Source organism: Rhinoraja longicauda, chromosome 6 (genome assembly GCF_053455715.1).
Source record: "Rhinoraja longicauda isolate Sanriku21f chromosome 6, sRhiLon1.1, whole genome shotgun sequence".
Lineage (NCBI taxonomy): Eukaryota > Metazoa > Chordata > Chondrichthyes > Rajiformes > Arhynchobatidae > Rhinoraja > Rhinoraja longicauda.
In genome coordinates this window covers 66,813,415-66,835,176 of record NC_135958.1, presented here as the reverse complement: position 1 = coordinate 66,835,176, position 21,762 = coordinate 66,813,415, and the positions used below count along the sequence as shown (strand labels likewise).

Here is a 21,762-nt window from a genome sequence, read left to right as displayed (position 1 = left end):
ACCTGCCACGAGGGTAAATATAGCTTTGGTATCAACCCTAATAATCCTCCTCAAAATCCTATTTTTCCATTAAGGTTAACCCTCGTTCCTTTAAATTCCTACAAGTATAGACCTAACACACTCACCTGTTCATACATCAATTCTTCTATCTCAGGAATGAACCGAGTGAACTTTCTCTATTCTACCTCCCATGCAAAATAAGCACCCTTCCTTTAATATAGTCTGCAGTACTTTATTTGTGTCCGCAGCAAAACCTAAAACCTCCCTCTTATGTTCCAAACCAGAGCAATAAAGACCAGCATTCCATTAACCTTCCTAATTATTGTACCTGGATGCTGAGGAGGATGAGAGGGGATCTTATTGAAACATATAAGATTATTAAGGGGTTGGACACGTTAGAGGCAGGAAACATGTTCCCAATGTTGGGGGAGTCCAGAACCAGGGGCCACAGTTTAAGAATAAGGGGTAGGCCATTTAGAACAGAGATGAGGAAAAACTTTTTCAGTCAGAGAGCTGTGAATCTGTGGAATTCTCTGCCTCAGAAGGCAGTGGAGGCCAGTTCTTTGAATGCTTTCAAGAGAGAGCTAGAGCTCGTAAGGATAACGGAGTCAGGGGGTATGGGGAGAAGGCAGAAACGGGGTACTGATTGAGAATGATCAGCCATGATCACATTGAATGGTGGTGCTGGCTCAAAGGGCCAAATGGCCTACTCCTGCACCTATTGTCTATTGACCTTTTAAGTTTCATGTATCAGGCTCCCCAGATCTCTTTGTACCACAACATTGAGTCATCTCATTGCATTTAAATAATAATTTTCTTTATCATTTTCCTTCCAGAGAGGATAGCCTCCCAATTTTTGACACAATTCCCAGTTGTCCATTTCTTTTTCACCTACAAGCTATTTGGTAAAGATTAGAATTGTTGTTGGGTAAATATGGTCAGTCACAGTGTGTAGCGTAGGATTTAAAAATAATTATTGCTTTGGGTATTTAGGCTTAAGAGACACAGGAAATTTTAAACCTTTTGCAGCAAAATGTTAGATTAAAAAATCGTTTTATTAATTTGTAAATGAATCTAACAGATTCAAAACAGTAGTTTATTTGACACAAGGCCAGTTAGCTTGCATCCAAATCCCTGGTCAGCGGAGTTGCTATTTTAGTTCCTTGGGCACGAGTGGGAATGTTCAGTTTGACTAAGATAAGAGTCTCTGCTCTTCAGATGTTGCTTATTGGTTGTCAGGTACCTGGGAACAAACTGGGGTGTGAAGTTTGCAGACTTTTAACCATAAATTCTGTAACTCCTTCCCCAAACCCATCACCCACACCATCCCTGGCAATTTGGTCTTCGGAAGTGACTTTCTTCACTCTTCCTAATACCTCTCACTTTCACTTAGTGTATTTCCTGTTGCACTTCCTCGAACATTCTTTTTTTTAAAATCATTTCTGTTCCTGTCCTTGAATGCGAGCTGATGTTGGTCTCAGTTCCGACGAGTTTGAGCGAGGAACAAGTCAAAAGCAGTGAGAAGCTGGGTTCTGGTATGAATGTTGTAGCTGGTGTAGAAGGGAGGGCAGTAGGCTGTCGAGGAAAGCGAGGCCTTTCCACGAACATCGCAAAGCCCTGGAGAGAGATGGGAAACAAATATCCAGACTGTGACTAGCAGACAGGTGCACCCCTGTCCTACTTCAGATCAAAACGCCAAGCAGTGTTACTCACACCCGTAAGCATCTAAAAAGTATCTACACACTTCAGAAGCTACCACACTATTGCTAAGGGGCCTTACTTTGGATGGGAGGAGGGAGGATTTTAAGTCAGATAAGATCTTATAAAAATAAGATGCATTTAAGTGCAATAAAGATGTATTTAAAAGAAAGCAATATAAACTTGATATGAGACAAACAATCAATTAGATGAGCTTGAGGAAGGATGGTAGGCCAAAATGGATGATAAATACAGCACAGAAGCAGAAGGTGCTATAATGTCAATGTAATTCTATGCATCCTGACCAAAAAAGCCTTATTTCTAAAAGGGCAGGGTAAAAAACAAATATAAAGGAAATCAGGAATGGCAGAAAAACCAGCAGAAGTTACCTGTCATCGAGGATGAGCAGTTCCTCCTGCAGGTACTGCTGCACTTCAGGTGAATCCCCCAGTGCCTCCTCCAGACTGAGTAAAGGTGAATACTGTCGCCAACACTACCAAGAGGACATTTTCAAAATGATTTACAACAAATAAACAACAGACAAACAACCCTTCCGTCAATCGGAAAACATAAAACAGCAGATGCTGGAATCTAAAATAAAAACAAAAGTGCTGGAAGAACTCAGCCAGTCAAGCAGCACCTGCTGCAAGGGTTAATGTTTCAGGGCAATGATCCTTCCTCTTCAGTTCTTCCAGCATTATTGTTTTTTTCCCTTCCAATCCATCCTCCTGCCCACCTTTCCCCTAAAATCCTCACCTCACCTCCTCCCAACAACTTGAATACATGTGGCTTTAATGTAATGAAATGTCAAAAGGTATTTCCTTCCAATGTGCTTGTAGGAGCCCGCAGCCACATCTCCTCTGCCTCTCCGTCTTCTACTCTCAACCCCAACCCTCTAAACAGAATGGGAAGGGAGCTGAAATGGCACGCAGAATGGCTATTGCAGTCAGAGTACAGGTGCTCTGAAAATCAGTCATCAAGTCTGTGCTTCCTCTCATCGATCCAGAAGAGGCAATGTTGGGAACATCAAACGCAGTAAATGTGGTTGGACAAGGTGTACGAGAATCTTTGCTTTTCAGATGGAGTTCCCCTAGTTCTCACCTTTCACACAACTTGCGTCCACATCCAGCATATTATTCTTTGTAATTTCCATCAGCTGTAACGGGAACCCACTGCGAGTCACGTCTTCCTCTTCACCCCTTTCTGCCTTCTAAAGAGATCATTTCCTCTGTGACTGCCTAATTCACTCATCCTTCCCCCCCCACCCATCCCTCCCTGACCCCTGTAACAGCAAGCGGTGCACCACTTGATCTTACTCCTTCTCCCTCACCACCATCCAGAAACCTAAACAGCTCTTTCAGGTTAGACAAAGATTCTCCTGCACCTCCCTGACTCATCTACTGCACTGGGTGTTCCGAATGTGGCCTCCTCTGCATCAGCAGGGTAAGCCCAGGCTAGGTGACCACTTTGCAGAACACCTGCACTCAGTTCACAATGGCCACCATAAGCTGCGTGCCATATCAACTCCCCTCTCCATTCCCAAGCCGACCTATATCTCCTTGGTCTCCTCCACCGACAGGGCAAGGCTGACACAAACACAAACAAGGCCTCATATTCAACCTGGGTACTTTACAACCCAATGGCATGGATAATTAATTTTACAATTTCAGGTAACTCTTACCTCCTGTATTAACTTACCTCCTGTATTCTCTCTCCCATCTTCTGACCCACCTCTGACTCTCCCATTATTGTTCTCTTTCTCATATGCTCCTTCCTTCCTTCCTTCCCCATTACCCATTTTATCCCCCTTCCCTCCTAGTTCCATCCCCCTACCACCCACACACTTTACCCCTTCGATCTTTCAGTTCCGATGCATTCTTGAAATGTAGGAAATTCCTATCCTCCCACAAATTCCGCTCAACCCGTTGAGTTCATCCAGCAGTTTGTTTTTTTGTTAACAGATGTAATATTTCTTATGTCAATTACCTGATGGGCGAGCCCTTCGTTCATTCGGAGACCCAACACCAGCATTTCTTCTAAGCTATGTAAAAACAGAAATAAAACCCAAAGTTCATTTATTGTAAGGATTTTTATATATGGAATAGACTACTTTCCACTTCAGCCACCACCAGCCCTTGCTCAGTGATAGCATGGGTAACTATTGAAACAAGCTTTCTCTCTGCAAATCTATTACAAAATCACCAATTCCATTTACGCTGGCCCATTACGTATTACCAGGACATGTTCTATATAGGTTAGATGCAGAATGCTGTCCCATTTAATGCTATCAGGGCAGGCTCAGCACAGGTCAGATAGAGAGAAAAGTTTCCTCCACCCCATCAAACACCCCTTGGTCAAGTACAGCACAGATTAGATCCAAATAAAGTTCCTTTACACTGAACCATCAAATACTATCAGGAGTGTTTTAGCATGGGTTAGCAAGAGTCAAATACTTTATATATTTTCCCATCACCACTCCCAAGTCAAGTAGGGCACAGGTTATTTACATTGCAAAACTTCCTCTGAGCTGCCACATCAAACACTCGACGGCCAAATAGAGGCTGTACTTGTCAGTTATATAACAGGAAAATATTTGCAAATGTGGTAAGTAGTTATTCACAACTAGGAAATTCCATTATTTTTTTTCCAGGGATACATAGCCAACATTCCATATTTGTCCAACACAACCCCCGAGTATGTTTCAAATTCTGTTCCATTAGAAATGGCAGTTCAGTGGTTATATAGGCAGCAAAGACTATCCCTGGGAGTCCTCAACATCGACTCCAAGCCCCATAAAATTTGAGCAGGACAAATACCAGTAAGGAAAATTCCTCCAGATTACTAACAATTTTCCTTTCTCAGTCAATCGACCAGTCCTACATCATTAAGCAGAGATTTAGCTACTCAAATTAGCAAAAGAAAGCAAAAAAAAACCTGTTGGGGATTTAATCGTTTAACAGTGAGAATGGGTTGGAAGTAACTCTATTAATCTAACTGTCTGAGTTCTGAAGGAAGTGGCTCTCAGGCAGCAAGTGAATCAACACAAGAAATGAACTTACTTGAGCTCATTCTTCACATACCATCGCTCACAGATGTGTCCAACTATTAATCGGTAGGTGTGATCATTACAAAATCTCCATGGAAACAAAGTCCCATTCTCATCTTATTATGCTCAACAGAGTAGTTCAAAACTTCATATCCATGAGTTTCTGCACACTATCAGCAGCCACAGAATTAAACAACAAGCATATTCCTCACTTCCTCTTTTACAATCAAGTCAGGAGACAAACTGGTTTAATAAGGGAAAAAGTTTCAAGGACATGCATGGGACAGGTTTTTCTACGCAGAGACTGTAGGTGCCTGGAATTGCTTTCAAGGGTGGCGGTGGAAGCAAATACCACAGTGGCATTTAAAAATCGTTAAGATAGGGACATGGATTTGGAGGGAATGGAGGGATATACATACATCATGTTCACACAGGGCAGCACAGGAACAGCCATTCAGCCCACAACTTCAGTGCCAAACATGATGCCATGTTAAATTAACCCCCTCTGCCTGCACATGGTCCAGATCTCTCCATTCCCTACAGACCCAGATGCCTATCAAAAAACTTCTTAAATGCTGCTAATATATCCACTTCCACCACTACCCCTGCCTGCTAGTTCCAGGCAACCACAACTCACTGTGCAAAAGGTCTACACAGCACATTTACATTAAACTTTCCCCCTGTAATCTTAAAGCTGTGTCCTCTGCTCTTTAACATTTCCATCCTGGGAAAAAGACTCTGAATGTCTATTCTTTGTATACCTCTCATAATTGTATATACTTCCTTCTATTCTCCCCTCAACCTCTGACACTCCAGAGAAAACAATCCTTTTATCCAGCCTCTCCTTATAGCTAATACCCTCTAATACAAGCAGCATTCTGGTAAACCTGCACCCTCTCCAAAGCCTCCACATCCTGCCTGTAATGGGGCAACCAGAATTGCATACGATGCTCCAAATGCGGCCGAACCAAAGTTCTATAAAGCTGCAAAAGGACTTTCTGACTCAGGTGGTTTGATCACGTTGAAAGTGGCGGAAATGTTGGGGAATGAAGCAGGGACCTGGAAAATGGTCATCGTCAAATTCTCCTCCATGTCATGCACCATTCCCATAGAAATTTATCAAATTCCTTTTATTAATTCTGGATCAAAAACATGGAACTCCCCGCATCAGAGAACTGTTGTGAATTCCTTAACTACATTTTCAGGGCAGTTCAAGGCAGAAGCTCACTATAGTCTACTCAACAACATTTGAGATAGGCAATAAATCCTCACCTTGCTCGCAATAACCAAGCACGGCATGAAAATTATTTTAAAATTGCAAAAGAACAGATTGGTACTTAAGATTGCAAGAGTTCATTGGTTTCCTAACGAGAGGTCAGATATCATTCTGTATTGTCAAAATATAATATGAATTTCCTTATTCGATGAACCAAAATGATAGCTAGGAGTGTCCTGCTCAGCATCAAAAAAAGGAAATAGAACCACAGGTCTAGGATTATTACAGTAAGTGAAATAATTAACAGAAAGATTATTCAGTTAATACTGCTGGATATTATTATTAAGTTGTGGAAGCTTATTTTAAGGTCTTTTAAAAAGTGGAGAGCAAACTGTATCTTCTCATTTCTTAATGACATGGATAGTCAGGATAAAATTTTCAAATCCTTAGATGTACGAAGCTTGGTGGTGTGGTCAACAGTGCAGCTCAGTGTAACATTGCAAGAATGGCCAGACAAAATACGTACAAATGATTATGAATGAATATAGTGGCACAAAGAATAAAACGTAGCAGCACACAGAGAAAAAACCCAGCTCTAAAGGATGTGCAAGGACTGATGCAACAATGTGTTTGTGCATCAGTCATTGGAAGTGGCTGGCCTCATGGGGAGAGGGGGGGGAAGAGGGGGTCCCTCTTAGATTGTGCTTTTCCAAAATTCTGTAAGATCTAGAACAGTTCTCAGAGAGAACTCAGGGGAGGGGGGGGAGAGGGGTCAGGGGGAGAAATGTTGACAAAGCATATGGATCCTGTGATTTATGAACAAAACTGCAGATGACAAAAGCAGGATGGAGAGTTTAAGGCACAAAACTAGTTAGGCCACAATTGAAGCATTTTGTGCAATTCTGGTTCCCACATTTTAGGAAGCATGTAAAAGTTCCTGGAGAGGAGTGGAAAAGATTTACTACAATGGTTCCAGGAACGAGGGATTTCAACAAAAAGGTTAGACAGAGAAAGTTGGTGTCTCTGCCCTTGCAGCATGAGAGAACATTTAATGGTGGTAAACTGGAATACCATTGTTTTAGATCATGTCAAAAAATAGAAGGTGTACACTTCAGCATAATGTTTATGGACAGATTTAATGCTTTGAGGAAAGGGGGATACGGAGAAAATCTTTTTTGCTGGAGAGTAATTATTGTTGAATCTCTTGCCTGTAAGGGTGATGGAGACAGAATTAATCAGGACTCTGTAAATTGGAAAAGGATGAGGGAAAATAATTTGAAGGTAGACACAAAATCCTGGAGTAACTCAGCAGGTCAGGCAGCATCTCTGGAGAAAAGGAATTGGTGATGTATTGGGTCAGAAACCTTTTTCAGACTGAAATATAGAGGTGGGGGGGGGGTGGAGGCGCCAAAAGCCAGAACAAATCAGGGCCAGCAACAGATGACCTCAGGAAGGGTAGTCCATAATGGCCCAATGTTGGCTGGGGAAGATGTGCTAACGAGAGAGATACAAGGATTCAAACAGCGGAACTGGTAGGATGACCAGGGTGGGGTGGAGGGGAAAATAATTTGTTGAAGTATAGGGAAATAATGATGGAATGGGACTGATAGGGTTGCTCCACAAGGAGCTAGCACAGACGCAACCAATGACATCCTTCAGTGCTTATGATTTTAGGAGCAACCTCGCTGTTTATAACTGTACACCAGTTATGTGTGAGTCTGGTCATGTGACCCACCGCCCACGCATTGGCTGATACAAATCTGTCAACAAACACTGAAAATTATTTGCAAAACACAAAGTGCTGGAGTAACAGCGGATCAGGCAGCATCTGTGAATGGATAGGCAATATCTTGGTTTGGGACCATTCGCATATATAATCGTCTGCACCATGAAAACAAAATCAGACCGACTTACACGTCCAACTCACTTTGCTGTACTCGCTTCCTGGTTCCATGACCAAAATGTCTCACCTCCCTGAGCCAATTATCTGGTTCCAGTGTCTGTATCCTTGCTTCTCTCTGCGTTTTACCTTCACCCCATGGTACAAACCTGCCATGGGCACCTTGAAAGAAAAGTACATGCACTGTTATAAAACTTCCCATGGCTGCAGGATACCAGAAATGCCTTACGGTTAAGTTCTTTTGAAGTGTTGGCATGATTGCAACACTACAATCATGCAAACAATTTCATAGAATCACAGAATGGGTATTGCAAGGAAGGAGGCCATTAGTCCATCGAGTCCTTAATTGCTCTATATAAGAGCAATTAGGGACTCGATGTTCATTATTCGGTTATTTGTCTAATTATAAACAACTAAACTGCACTAGATCATTGCAAATTACTGATATTAAAATGCAATGCTGAATTGTACAATACAGGTCTAACCAAACACTGCCCATTGGATATCAACTTTTCATACAGTACAGGTTTCACCCAACACTGCCCACCTACATGGACATCACCCGACACTGCCCACCTACATGGACATCACCCGACACTGCCCACCTACATGGGCCTCACCCAACACTGCCATGTGTGCATGGGCCTCATGCAACACAGCCCACCCTTCATCAGCCTCACCCAACACTGCCCATCTTCATGGGTCTCACCCAATACTGCCCACCTACATGGGCCTCACCCAACACTGCCACGTGTACATGGGCCTCACACAACACTGCCCACCCTTCTACATCAGCCTCATCCAACAATGCCCTCTCCCAATATTGCCAAACCCTTCAAGGGTCTTGCCAAGTCTCAAAGATTTCTTCAGCAGAGGATTTCCATTAGAGCTAGCTTTCTCTACTCCAATCCAGGCTATAGCAGCAGATGAATATTCAGGCCCAACTCTGTAGGAATTGTCAGCGAGTGCCTTGAACTTCATACTGAAGCCTCCACCACTTAACCTACTTCCTCCCTCTGACATTCACCACCATCATCTTTGTCTCTTGCTTCGCTTTTCTAAACTTTGTTCCTTTGATACCCCTTTTCCTCTGGCTTTCCACTCTTCCGAGACTGAATTTTCTACTCTAACTTAGTCCAGCTGTCTTGAGACTAGAAATGGCACCTTGAGGTATGAGTACCGATCCCTGCATTGCAATTGCAGGGATGTAAAGTGCTGGGAACAAATGACAGAGTAATGAGAACTCACCTGGACCTACACCAAGGTATTGCATTCCTTTCCAATATCCCAGATTATGGAGGCTCACAGCTCCCTTCAAAATAAGCAGACCATTGAAAGTAAATCATTAAACATAATTAAAGCAATTCATCTTGGTTTCAGTAACTCATGAACATGGACCCTCCTCCAAAACACTGGTGCAGAGGGATAGATGAGTTATGAATTAGAAGATAGTAGGCTCCCAAAGACAGACACTTATCCAATTTAAAACCTTTATAGATTTTCATTTTGATGTGACACCAAAGCAGATAAATAGCATTGTGGTATAACTCAGGCAACTTTAATTTTACAACTGCTGTATCTTTCCTGCCACATTGGAGTTGGCTTCACATTCCAGTTGTATCACATCTAGGTGTTGCTTTTTGAAAGGTACTATTCAATCAGCTTCAATCATCCTTTCAATTAATTTCAGATTGCAACTCATTGTATTAAACTCTTCGTTCTCTTTCCTTCCTTGGCCATCTTAAATTTACAACTTCTAACTATGATCACGATCCCTCAGGATAGCAAACATATTGGAGGAGCTGAACGACAGAGACTCCTGTTTCTCTGTTCTTAACTTGCTCCCCCAGGGGAACAGGATGCTCTCTGCTGCCTCACCTAGGTGACCTTTCAACTTGCACGAGGCAAGACTGAATACCAGGAGAGACATTCAATACTGCTCTGTCTTAACACAATCAGGCAAGCCATTAGGCAGTTGGAAGCAGAAGCCCCAACTACTGTCTTTCCCCAGTTTGCTGCAAATAGCAAGCATCTCAGCATTCTACCGATGCTCAAGGTAAAATAAACTAATGCAGCATAATGCATTAGTTAATGGTGTCATACTTTTGCTCCATGGGGCCCACTATTGCACTCTTTCACCTGATCAATACCTTTCCTCAGCCTTTCCAGAAGCACTTACATCTTGCATTCAATAGGTCTCCCACACATGGATGTGCAATCATTTGAAAGAATGGGCTGAAGCTTCCTTCCCTGAATTCTGTTGCTGAGTCTGATCCTTTCCTTACGTAGTCCTGCTAAAAAACTCATTCAATAAAATTTTTCCGTATCCAACTTCCTTTCCAAATTAACCATCTTTTTCTTTTCTTTAGATCCAAAATCTGCACACACATTTCAGCCACTGATCCGCTGCTCCTTGTATCTCACAGTGGAAGCTGCCGCATACACACTCTGGGCTAGAAATTCTTCCATGTTGGGACCGGGGTGCTAAAGCAACTTCAGTTTTGTGCATATCCCCCAAAGCAATGTGCATAAAGGTGGAGCTAGGGGAGAAGCTGCAATTCATAGTGTCATAGTGGAGGTGATGGGTAGGCAGGATCAGACTTGCAGGTGCACTGATAGATGAAACAAGGATAAATGTATTGGTATCTGGGTGATAGATGTGTGGAGCCAATACAATAAAGTTACTGATTTCTCAATTCCTGGTGTGTAACTGGTGCCTACAATGCTCCATGAATTCCATTTGGAACTCTTCTGACTGTCATTAACACAATGTCATACAATACTGCTCCAAATGAGTAAATGTTTCTGTGTTCACACAGATTCTCACAGCCATCAGCTGTGGAATTACATTCTGAAGGTTTTCTGGCTGAACATGACCACACCACATGAAAGTGAAGTATAAGTGTTGGACACACCACCCCACTCCACTCAAAATCAGCTATCACGTGCCTTCACTTACATTTTTAGCAAAATTTGACACTTCATACTGATGGAATCCAGCCTTTTCCAGAATACTCCTTGCTGCATGGTACATGTTTGCCACCACGTCTTGTTCGGGCATGCTCACAACCTTTTCTTGGACCTGTTTGAAAAGGGCTGTTCCTCTCTCCAATGTCAGCTGATAAAGAGACACATGATGGTCACAAAGAGTTAGAATCTCCTCCAGCTCTTCCTCCCACGATTCTAAGCTCTGTCCTGGGCGACCAAATATTATGTCAACAGATGTGCAACCAGGATAAAGTTTTCTGGCTTCTTCCAAACTCCGAATGGCTTCATGAACTGTGTGATCTCTTCCCAGAATCTTCAGGTCATGGTTACGTAAAGCCTGTGATTAAATTGACCAAGAGTGCAGAATGAGACAAAAGAGTTGGTGGATGGGTTAGTTGGAATTTAAGAAATAGGAGCAGGAATAGGCAATTTGGACTTCACGTTTGCTTTGCCATTTAACAAGATCATGGCTGATCTACCTCATGCCATTTTCCTGCACGATTCAACATCTCCCGATTCCTCTGATATTCAGAAATGTATTGATCTGTTTTGAATGTAATAAGCAACTGAGCCTCCTCAGCCTTCTGAGGTTTACCAAGGGCCCTGGATTCCACAATACGCCTCATGATCCTACCATTCATTTAGTAAATTCTGAAGTGGTTTACCTCATAATTATCCTGATTAAAGTCCATTTGCCTTTGCTTATCTAACCAACTGATCTATCCTCCTTACTATTAATAACACCATCATTTTTAATGTCATCTGCAAACTTACTAATCATATCTCCTACATTCATATCCAAACTACTATTACATATACAGATAGCACTGATCCATGTGGTACACAACTAGTCACAGGCTTCCAGTCGCAAAAGCAACCCTCCATCATCACCCTCTGCCTTCTATAACCAAGACCATTTTGGATCCAATTTGTTACATAGCTTGGATTCCACACTCTTGAACCTTTTGGTAGAGTTTCTCTTTATTAAAGAGATTACAAACATCCATGTTGACTACATCAATAGACAATAGACAATAGACAATAGGTGCAGGAGTAGGCCATTCAGCCCTTCGAGCCAGCACCGCCATTCAATGCGATCATGGCTGATCACTCTCAATCAGTACCCCGTTCCTGCCTTCTCCCCATACCCCCTCACTCCGCTATCCTTAAGAGCTCTGTCCAGCTCTCTCTTGAAAGCATCCAACGAACTGGCCTCCACTGCCTTCTGAGGCAGAGAATTCCACACCTTCACCACCCTCTGACTGAAAAAGTTCTTCCTCATCTCCGTTCTAAATGGCCTACCCCTTATTCTCAAACTGTGGCCCCTTGTTCTGGACTCCCCCAACATTGGGAACATGTTATCTGCCTCTAATGTGTCCAATCCCCTAATTATCTTATATGTTTCAATAAGATCCCCCCTCATCCTTCTAAATTCCAGTGTATACAAGCCCAATCGCTCCAGCCTTTCAACATACGACAGTCCCGCCATTCCGGGAATTAACCTAGTGAACCTACGCTGCACGCCCTCCATAGCAAGAATATCCTTCCTCAAATTTGGAGACCAAAACTGCACACAGTACTCCAGGTGCGGTCTCACCAGGGCCCGGTACAACTGTAGAAGGACCTCTTTGCTCCTATACTCAACTCCTCTTGTTACGAAGGCCAACATTCCATTGGCTTTCTTCACTGCCTGCTGAACCTGCATGCTTCCTTTCATTGACTGATGCACTAGGACACCCAGATCTCGTTGAACTCCCCCTCCTCCTAACTTGACACCATTCAGATAATAATCTGCCTTTCTATTCTTACTTCCAAAGTGAATAACCTCACACTTACCTACATTAAACTGCATCTGCCATGTATCCGCCCACTCACACAACCTGTCCAAGTCACCCTGCAGCCTTATTGCATCTTCCTCACAATTCACACTACCCCCCAACTTAGTATCATCTGCAAATTTGCTAATGGTACTTTTAATCCCTTCGTCTAAGTCATTAATGTATATCGTAAATAGCTGGGGTCCCAGCACCGAACCTTGCGGTACCCCACTGGTCACTGCCTGCCATTCCGAAAGGGACCCATTTATCCCCACTCTTTGCTTTCTGTCTGTCAACCAATTTTCTATCCATGTCAGTACCCTGTCCCTCATCAAGCTAATACCTCTTTAAAAAAAATCAATCAAATTGGTCATACAGGATCTTCCCCCAACAAAGTAAAACTACCTTTGCACTCACCCACTGACATCTCTTCAGTGTTGTGCCCAGATTGATTTAAATACTTTAAATGAGGTCTAACATTTATTTTATGAAGGTTGAGAATAAAATCCTTGCTTTTGTACTCTGTACCTCCAGAAATAAAATAAAGCATCTCGTGTGCTTTTTTGGGATGCAGTGAGAATGTTATTCTCAAGATGACAGGAGAAGATTGGAAATTCCATGAGATAAGAGTCAGAATTAGGCCATTCGGCCCTTTGAGACTGCTCCGCCATTTAATCATGGATGATCTATTTTTCCCTTTCAACCCCATTCTCCTGCCTTCTCTCAGTAGCTTTTGGCACAGGGTCTCCAGTTTAGTCTCCAAATGGCCTCAATCTTTCTTTTATTCCCTTTTTACTATTTTTGTATTTATAAATATCCTTTTAGCTCCTTATGTCAGTTGCTAATTTACGCTCCTACCTTCTATAATCCCCTCTCATTTTCCACCAGCAAATTTATCATAATTTCCAAATTAAACTTGGTTTTAAGAATCTTACATCCTTTATTTCATTGTAACCTTTGTAATGTTATCCACCCAGGGAGCTGCAGCTTTGGATCTCTTCCCCCTCAAAGGAATGTATCCACTCTGTCAAAACGATTTCCTTTTTGGAAATTTCCTATTGTTCAATTAATGCCAAGTCTCTGTTGTTAAAATTATGTGCTACCCTGCGGTGCTGATCAGGAACCTAAATGACCATACTTTGTGCATTAAATCATATTTGGTCCAAAGCCATCAAGCCTTGGACATGCCCCCTGTCTGACCTTAACTATTCATCTATTAGAAACATAGAAAATAAGTGCAGGAGTAGGCCATTCGGCACTTCGAGCCAGCACCGCCATTCAATATGATCATGGCTAATCATCCAAAATCATTACCCCGTTCATGCTTTCTCCCCATATCCCTTGATTCCGTTAGTCCTGAGAGCTATATCTAATCTCTCTTGAAAACATCCTGTGAATTGGCCTCCACTGCCTTGGTGCAGAGGATTCCAGATTCACAACACTTTGAGTGAAAAAGTTTTTCCTCATCTCAATCCTAAATGGCCTACCCCTTATTCTTAAACTGTGACCCTTGGTTCTGGACTCCCCCAACATCAGGAACATTTTTCCTGCATCTAGCCTGTCCAATCCCTTAAGAATTGTATACGTTTCTATAAGATCCCCTCTCATCCTTCTAAATTCCAGTGAATATAAGCCCATTCGATCCATTCTTTCATCATATGTCAGTCCCGCCATCCTGGGAATTAACTTGGCAAACCTACGCTGCACTCTATCGATAGCAAGAATGTCCCTCCTCAAAATAGGAGACCAAAACTGCACACTATACCCCAGGTGTGGTCTCACCAGGGCCCTGTACAACTGCAGTAGGACCTCCTTGCTCCTATAGTCAAATCCTCTAACTTTGAAGGCCAACATGCCATTTCCTTTCTTCACTGCCTGCTGTACCTGCTGCAGTGAAGAATCTATTCTAACTCTCTTGATCCTTGGTGCACCTTCGTTCTTAGGTACAATTCCCTTCTATACAGCTCATCAACCTTCCAGTAATGACTGCCCTGCTGAAGTGGTATCTGTCCGTCCTGATCGTTTCTGTACTTAAAGCCCTCCATCCACCACCATTTCTCCAGCCATTCATTACCTTGTCTTATCTTCATACTGATAATCGCTATGTGTGGCACTGAGCTCCTGCTTTCTGGTTTCCTCTACAGCTGCCGAAGCACTGATCTCTGGATCTCAACTCTTTTCTTCTTCTCACTAGTTCTCACATCAATCATGACCTGACTATCCCCATCCTCTACACAAATGTTCAGCACCATGGCACCAGCAGACAAGGCATGAAGTGAGGTACATTTGGGCACCTGAATACACGATTCCTTACGATCACCATAACTTTCATAACCATAACAACACACTTTCCTGTGTCTTTGCATAATAATTCCCTCATCCACTCCGCCAGGCAACAGACACAGTGTGGGTCATGCTCTGCTAAATTGCTGTCATCCTTCATTTTGCAGTAGCATTTGCATTGGCTTCTTATTCAGACAGATTAGCTGCACATTTATTACAGAAGTGACCCCTCTTGAAGTTAACATAGAATAGCACAGGAACATGCTCTTTGTTTGCACTGAATCTGATGCCAAGTTGAATTCATTTCCTCTGCTTGCATGTGATCCTTATCCTACCATTCCCTGCATATTCAAGTGGCAATCTAAAACTTTCTATCGTATCCAATTCCATCACTTCCACTGGCAGTGCGTCAAGGCACCCACTACTCTCCATGTATAAAAACTTGATGTACACATCTCTTTTAAACCTTTCCCTTCAGATCATACAGCTATGCCCTCTAATCTGACATTTCCACGTGAGAGGTGCTGCACTTTGAGAGGTTCCTATGCAAAAGGAAAGTAAGCAGTTAATGGCCACACCCTGCCATTAATGTCTCTCCAACCCTGCCTCACATCATTTTATGTGATTCCATCAGTTCTCCCCACAATCTTTGATGCTCTATAGAAAACAATACAAGCGTGTTCAACTTTCCCTTACCGCCAAGGCCCTCTAATCCAGGCAGCATCCTGGTAGACCTCTCCAAAGCCTGCAATGGGGCAACCAGAACTGTGCACAATAGTCTAAATGCAACCCAACCAAAGTTTTCTAACATAACCTCCTGAATGTTATACTCAATGTCCTGAACAATGAAGGCAAGCATACCATACACCTTATTATCCACTCTATCTATTTGTGTGGCCACTTTCAGAGAGCTACGAACTTGGACCAAAAGACCCCTCTCTACATTAGTGCTGTTAAGAGTCTAGCCATTAACTGTATACTGTCCCCTTATGTTCAACCACTCAAAGTGCAACATCTCCCAATGCTGGGATTAAACTCCATCCACTATTTTTCTGTCCATATCTGTAACTAATATACACCCCGCCATATCTTTTGACAGCCTTCTTCACTGTCTACAACTCCACCAATTTTGGTGTTGCCTGCAAACTTACCAACCAATTCATCTACATTTTCATCCATGTCATTTATAAATGTTCCAAACAACAGAGGTCTCAGCATATTCCCAGCGGACATACAGCCAGAATAACACTACACTCACAAATACCTTCCCCCACTACACTGTCTTCTCTGGATAAACCAGTTCTGTATCCAAACTAGTAAATCACCATGGATCACATGTATCTTAATCTTCCAGATTATTTTACTATGAGGGAGTTCATCAAATGCTTTACTAAAATCCATATAGACAACATCTCCTGTTCTGCTCACATCAATCACCTTCTCAAAAAAATCTCCTTGGAGAATCCTGATGCACAATACTCATTTAGTACCTCCCCTTTATCCCCCTTTCCTCACTGGAACCTGCCGGTCCTGAACTCTGATTAACTGGTCTTTAAACAACTCCCACATAGCAGACACGGATTTAACCTATAATGGCTGCTCCCATTTTGCTCTCCCTACATCCTGTCTAATAATCTTATAATCTTGCTTTACCCCAATTTTGTACTTTCTTTAAGGGTCAGGACTTATCCTTATTCATAATTATCTTCAAGCTCCAGGGTTGCAATCACTGTTTCCAAAATTCCTTCCCACTTCATATCACCTGGTCAGGCTTGTTTCCCCAATAAAAGATCTGGTATGGTCCCTCCTCAAGTTGGTCTATCTACATACTGTTTCAAGAAACCTTCTTGGGTACAAATTCTGCCCCCTATAAACCTCTTGCACTACGGAAATCCCAGTCAATGTGTTCTGCAACATTAAACCACTCCTCAAACTCTGAACACTGAGCCCAAGCAAATTGGGAGTCTTCCTGCGCAGCAGAGGAATTGAAGGAATAAGCCTTGGCTTGCTGTTCTGTCAAACCACTTGCAGGAACTATGCAATCTTGATTCGAAAGTCAGTGACTTCGAGAGAGAGAAGACAAAAATCCTAAGAAGTCCACACCCTCCCTGTCAATGATAATATACACAGCTCACCTGGATCCCAATGGAAATCCTTGTCACCCCAGCTTTCTTAAATTCAGCAAGTTTGGATGTTGAGACTGATGTGGGATTGGCCTCCAAGCTGACTTCTATGTTGTGACTGAGGCGACTTGCCTTGGCAACAGTTTCTAAGATGCTGGCAATTGTGGACGGCTTGGCTAGGCTTGGTGTTCCACCACCAAAGAACACTGAAGTGATCCTGAAAGCAAACCACAGCCAATGTAACAGCATTGCCTACTGGAACCCCAAATGCCAGCCATATTCCCCCAAGCAGCATCTCTACACACGCAAGCACCTCACTGGTACCACCCACTGCAAAGACTACCGACCTATTCCCATTCCGTGCTGGTACTGCCTGTTACTCTCCCCAACAGTATTGCCGGCCCACAGCATTCACATGCACATTCTCAGGTCTACTGGCTAGACGTCTTAAACCAGTCCCACCCCCTACTTCAGCCCAGCATTGACAGCAAAATTCTTGATCCAGGTTAATATATTGTACTTATTTAGTGCTGGCAATATGAAACTTCACAAGATGATGCACAGGGTGATTTCAAACAAGCTTTTCTTTCAAGGAGAAGGGGCAACAAGGACAAGCTAGGTAATTACAGGACGGTGAACCTGACATCAGTGGTGGGAAATTTGTTGGAGGGAATTCTGAGGAATAGGATCTAACAACATTTGAATAGAGTGGAGCACTTGAGTTATCAGGAGAAAGTGGATAGGCTAGGACTGTTTTCCCTGGAGCAGAGAGGCCACAAAGTGACCTCAGATGTCGATACAATCATATGGGGGGCATTTAAAGTAATGGTCACAGTCTTTTCCCAGGGTAGAAGAATCTGAAACTAGTGGCATCGGTTTAAGGTGAAAGGGAAACGTTCTAAGGGGGAGCCAAAGGACAACCTTTTCATAAAGATGGTGGTGGGTATATGGCACGAGCTATCAGTGGTATAATTGTAATTATAATTATATCAGTAGTAAAGAAAGCAAACTCAATGTTGGCATTTATTTCAAGAGGGCTTGTATACAAAAACAGGAATGTAATGTTGAAACTTTATAAGGCACTGGTAAGGCCGCATTTGGAATATTGTGAGCAATTTTTGGCACCATGTCGGAGGAAGGATGTGCTGGCTCTGGAGAGGGTCCAGAGGAGGCTTACAAGAATAATCCCAGGAATGAGTAGGTTAACCTATGATGAGCATTTGTCGGCACTGGGCCTGTACTCGCTGGAGTTTAGAAGAATGAGGGAGGACCTAATTGAAACATCCAGAATAGTGAAAGGCTTGGATAGAGTGGTTGTGGAGAGGATGTTTCCACTAGTGGGAGAGTCTAGGACCAGAGGACATAGTCTCAGAATTAAAGGACATTCTTTTAGGAAGATGATGAGGAGAAATTTATTTAGTCTGGAGGGTGGTGAATCTGTGGAATTATTTGCCACATAAGGCTGTGGAGGTGGTCAGTGGATATTTTTTAAGGCAGAGATAGATAGATTCTTGAATAATACAGGTGTCAGAGGTTATGGGGAGAAGGCAGGAGAATGGGTCAGGAGGGAGCGATAGATCAGCCATGATTGAATGGTAGAGTAGACTTGATGGGCCAAATGGCCTAATTCTACTCCTATTCCTTATGACCTTAAAAATATATTTGTTCAGGTACATGGATAGGTACGGTTGGAAGAGATATGAGGTCTGCATAGGCAAATGGGACAAGCTCAGGAAAGCATGTGTTGGGTCAAAGGGCACATTTTCATGCTGAATAACTGAAAATGAAGAAAGCAGCACCCCAATCTTAATGAAATGTCACAGTATGGTCAACCCCTGCAATTTTGTAATTATCTTATGTTAATTGAACCAAGAGTAATGTCCTTTCACATAAATTCTCTTGCACATTATCCATTTAGCCAAACTTTCACATTCCTCTTTATTTTGCTCAGCCTGGTTATTCTGCCTGATATCATATCCCACGTTCAACTTACTCCTTCACTTGGCTGTCACGGAGCAGGGTTTCTGTCTCCTGTACAAGGCCGTCCCTCATAGCATTTTGATCAACATTGGGGGAGATGTACTTATTAAAGTTACAGTATGTACACCTCCTCTTGCAGAATGGCCACTGAAAAACAGAAATTTTAATTATATTTTAAAACGTTTTCTTCCATTTGTGTCTTTGGTCCAGGTCACTCATTAGCAAAGGGCAACTGTGGCTCAGCCACTGACGACTATCACTCTTGATTCGGCCATTAAAAGCCAAAGCTCCCCACATAACAGCTGAGCCACATTGCAGAAGTCCCAGGGTCTGGCCCGCTAGTCACAGCCAGGAGAACACAGCTAGTACTACTACTGCAACCAGTACCTTAAGTTGGAGCACAAGAAGCTGCACAATTAGGCAAAGTCTGCCTCTGATTATCTACGGTCACCAGCTGGAAATGTGCCAGATAATCACATAATCAGACTGGACGATAATAAACCACTCTGTTAAATATCACCCATCATCTAACTTCTTGAAAGGATGAAAAGAATGGACCGACTGGGCTTATATTCACTGGAATTTAGGATGAGAGGGGATCTTATAGAAACAATTCTTAAGTGATTGGTCAGGCTAGATACAGGAAAAATGTTCCCGTTGTTGGGGGCATTTAGAACCAGGGGTCACAGTTTAAGATTAATGGGTAGGCCGTATAGGACTGAAATGAGGAAAAACTTTTTCACCCAGAGTTGTGAATCTGTGGAATTCTCTGCCACAGAAGGCAGTGGAGGCCAATTCACTGGATATTTTCAAGAGTTAAATATATAAAACAGAATCAAGGGACATGTTGAGAAAGCAGGAATGGGTTACTAATTTTGGATGATCAGCCATGATCATATTGAATGGTGGTGCTGGCTCGAAGGGCCTAATGGCTTACTCCTGCACCTATTTTCTTTGTTTCTTGTCTGAAGTTTGGATATAATATGGTAAAAAAAAAGACAGAGTGCTGGAGTAACTCAGCAGATCAGGCAGCATATCTGGAGAACATGGATAGGTGATGTTTCAGGTCAGGATTTGTGACATGTAAAGAAAAGGGAGAAACTGCACAGTTTCTAATCACCTCCTATTTCGGTAAGAGATACGCCGGCCCAACATACAAAGCGGCCTCTCCCCATCAACACTTCTTACTGTCTCAGGGAAGCAGACAGAGGTTAGGAAAGACACAGCACAAGGATGAATTGAACTCTACATTTATTCATTCTTGAGATGTGATCATTGGTAGTTTGGCCAACACTTATTGCCACCCCCACTTATATTTGAACTGAGAGGCTTGCAAGGTTATTTGGGATTAGGCCAGACCCGAGTAAGGGTTTGAGCAAACCCAGATGGCTTTAAACAATAATTAGTTGGCTTCGTGGCAACCATTAGAATTCCAGACATACTTAATTCATCTATAAAATGAAATTCACATGTCCAATTCACTAGACTTGGTATCTGGAAATTGTTTCAATAACTAATTAATTCTACACCATACCAGGGGGCACTGCCTACAAATACCGTCCCCACCCCTACCTCCAACCACACAACTAGGTCCACAATTCCCTCACAACCTAGCCCACAATACCCTAACTCACAGCCCAGCCCAAAGCTTCCCCCACCTCACAACACAGCCCACTTCACAATACCTCAACTAAACAACACAGCCCACAGCACCACCCATTTTAAAACACTGCCCCAACAACCCCACCTCATAACCCCCAGCCTCAACAGGCCCACTTCCCAACACCCTCGCTTCATAATGCCCTCAACACTCTCCACAACACAAAACTCCAACAACCTGACCTCGAACCATGCCCAATATACACCATCTCTCAGCCCTGTCGAACACGTCTTAACCCCACTCCAATTCTCAGCCCTGCCCCCACACTCCCCATCTCAGCCCAACACCATTTCTGAAGAACGGTCCCGACCCAAAACGTCACCCATCCTTTTTCTCCACACATGCTGCCCCACCTGCTGAGTTACTCCAGCACATTCATTGTGTCTATCCCCCATCTCTCAGCCCTGCCCTCAACACCCCCACCACTTTGCATCCCTCCCCCCCCCATCTCTCACTCACATGGACGTACAGAGACGCCCGGTGTAAAACTTCGCCGTCCTCCGATGTTGGCTGGGCCAAGGGCTCCCCGGGACACAGACCCTCGGTCCGTACGCACCTTCGGGCCGGCCTGGGCAACAGGCGCAGAGCAGCCTTCCCCAGCATCGGTAGCTGCCCGGCTCTCCCCCCGGCCGCAGGCCCGGTACAGCGCCCGCGTTCCCGCCCCCTGGCGTCCTGGAGCCGCGGTGCTGAGTAAGGCACAGAAGCTGCAGCAGCAGAGGGGAATGACTACCGTGAATACCCCAACCCCACGGGGCAGTAAGGTTCTTGAAGATACATAGATGGCCCAGCAGAGGGGAGTGAGAACAGGCCGATCTCGACTGGGTTGGAGGGACTCCAACAGAATGGAGTGACCAGACTGATGTAATGAATAGATGTGGAGGGGCCAGTGGTGGTGCAATGTATGAGTAAAATGGAAGGACATCAACGAAATAGAGTGATAATGGAGAATCCTCTGAGTGAGAAGGGGTAAAGTGGAGAATTCTCTGAGTGAGATGGAGGGTCCCAACAGGAGTGGTGAAAAATAAAAGCAATACTTCTGGGGAGAGAGCCA

General features: G+C 43.4%; 1 protein-coding gene across 2 annotated transcripts; it reads right to left on the bottom strand.

Moving 5' to 3' along the window:
* Positions 1-1,379: 1,379 nt before the first annotated feature.
* rsad1 (radical S-adenosyl methionine domain containing 1) lies at positions 1,380-21,345 on the bottom strand. 2 transcript variants are annotated; one of them, XM_078401854.1, is made up of 9 exons: positions 21,171-21,345; positions 19,065-19,198; positions 17,084-17,288; positions 10,820-11,185; positions 9,109-9,172; positions 7,875-8,022; positions 3,685-3,739; positions 2,088-2,191; positions 1,380-1,617 (listed from the first exon to the last, which is right to left on the bottom strand). In XM_078401854.1, exons 1-9 carry the CDS (start codon positions 21,312-21,314, stop codon positions 1,509-1,511), a joined length of 1,329 nt encoding a protein of 442 aa, XP_078257980.1. In that variant the 5' UTR covers positions 21,315-21,345; the 3' UTR covers positions 1,380-1,508. The 2 variants fall into 2 exon arrangements, with proteins under 2 accessions (XP_078257980.1, XP_078257981.1); XM_078401855.1 differs by having other exon boundaries at positions 10,820-10,978.
* Between the last annotated feature and the right edge of the window lie 417 nt (positions 21,346-21,762).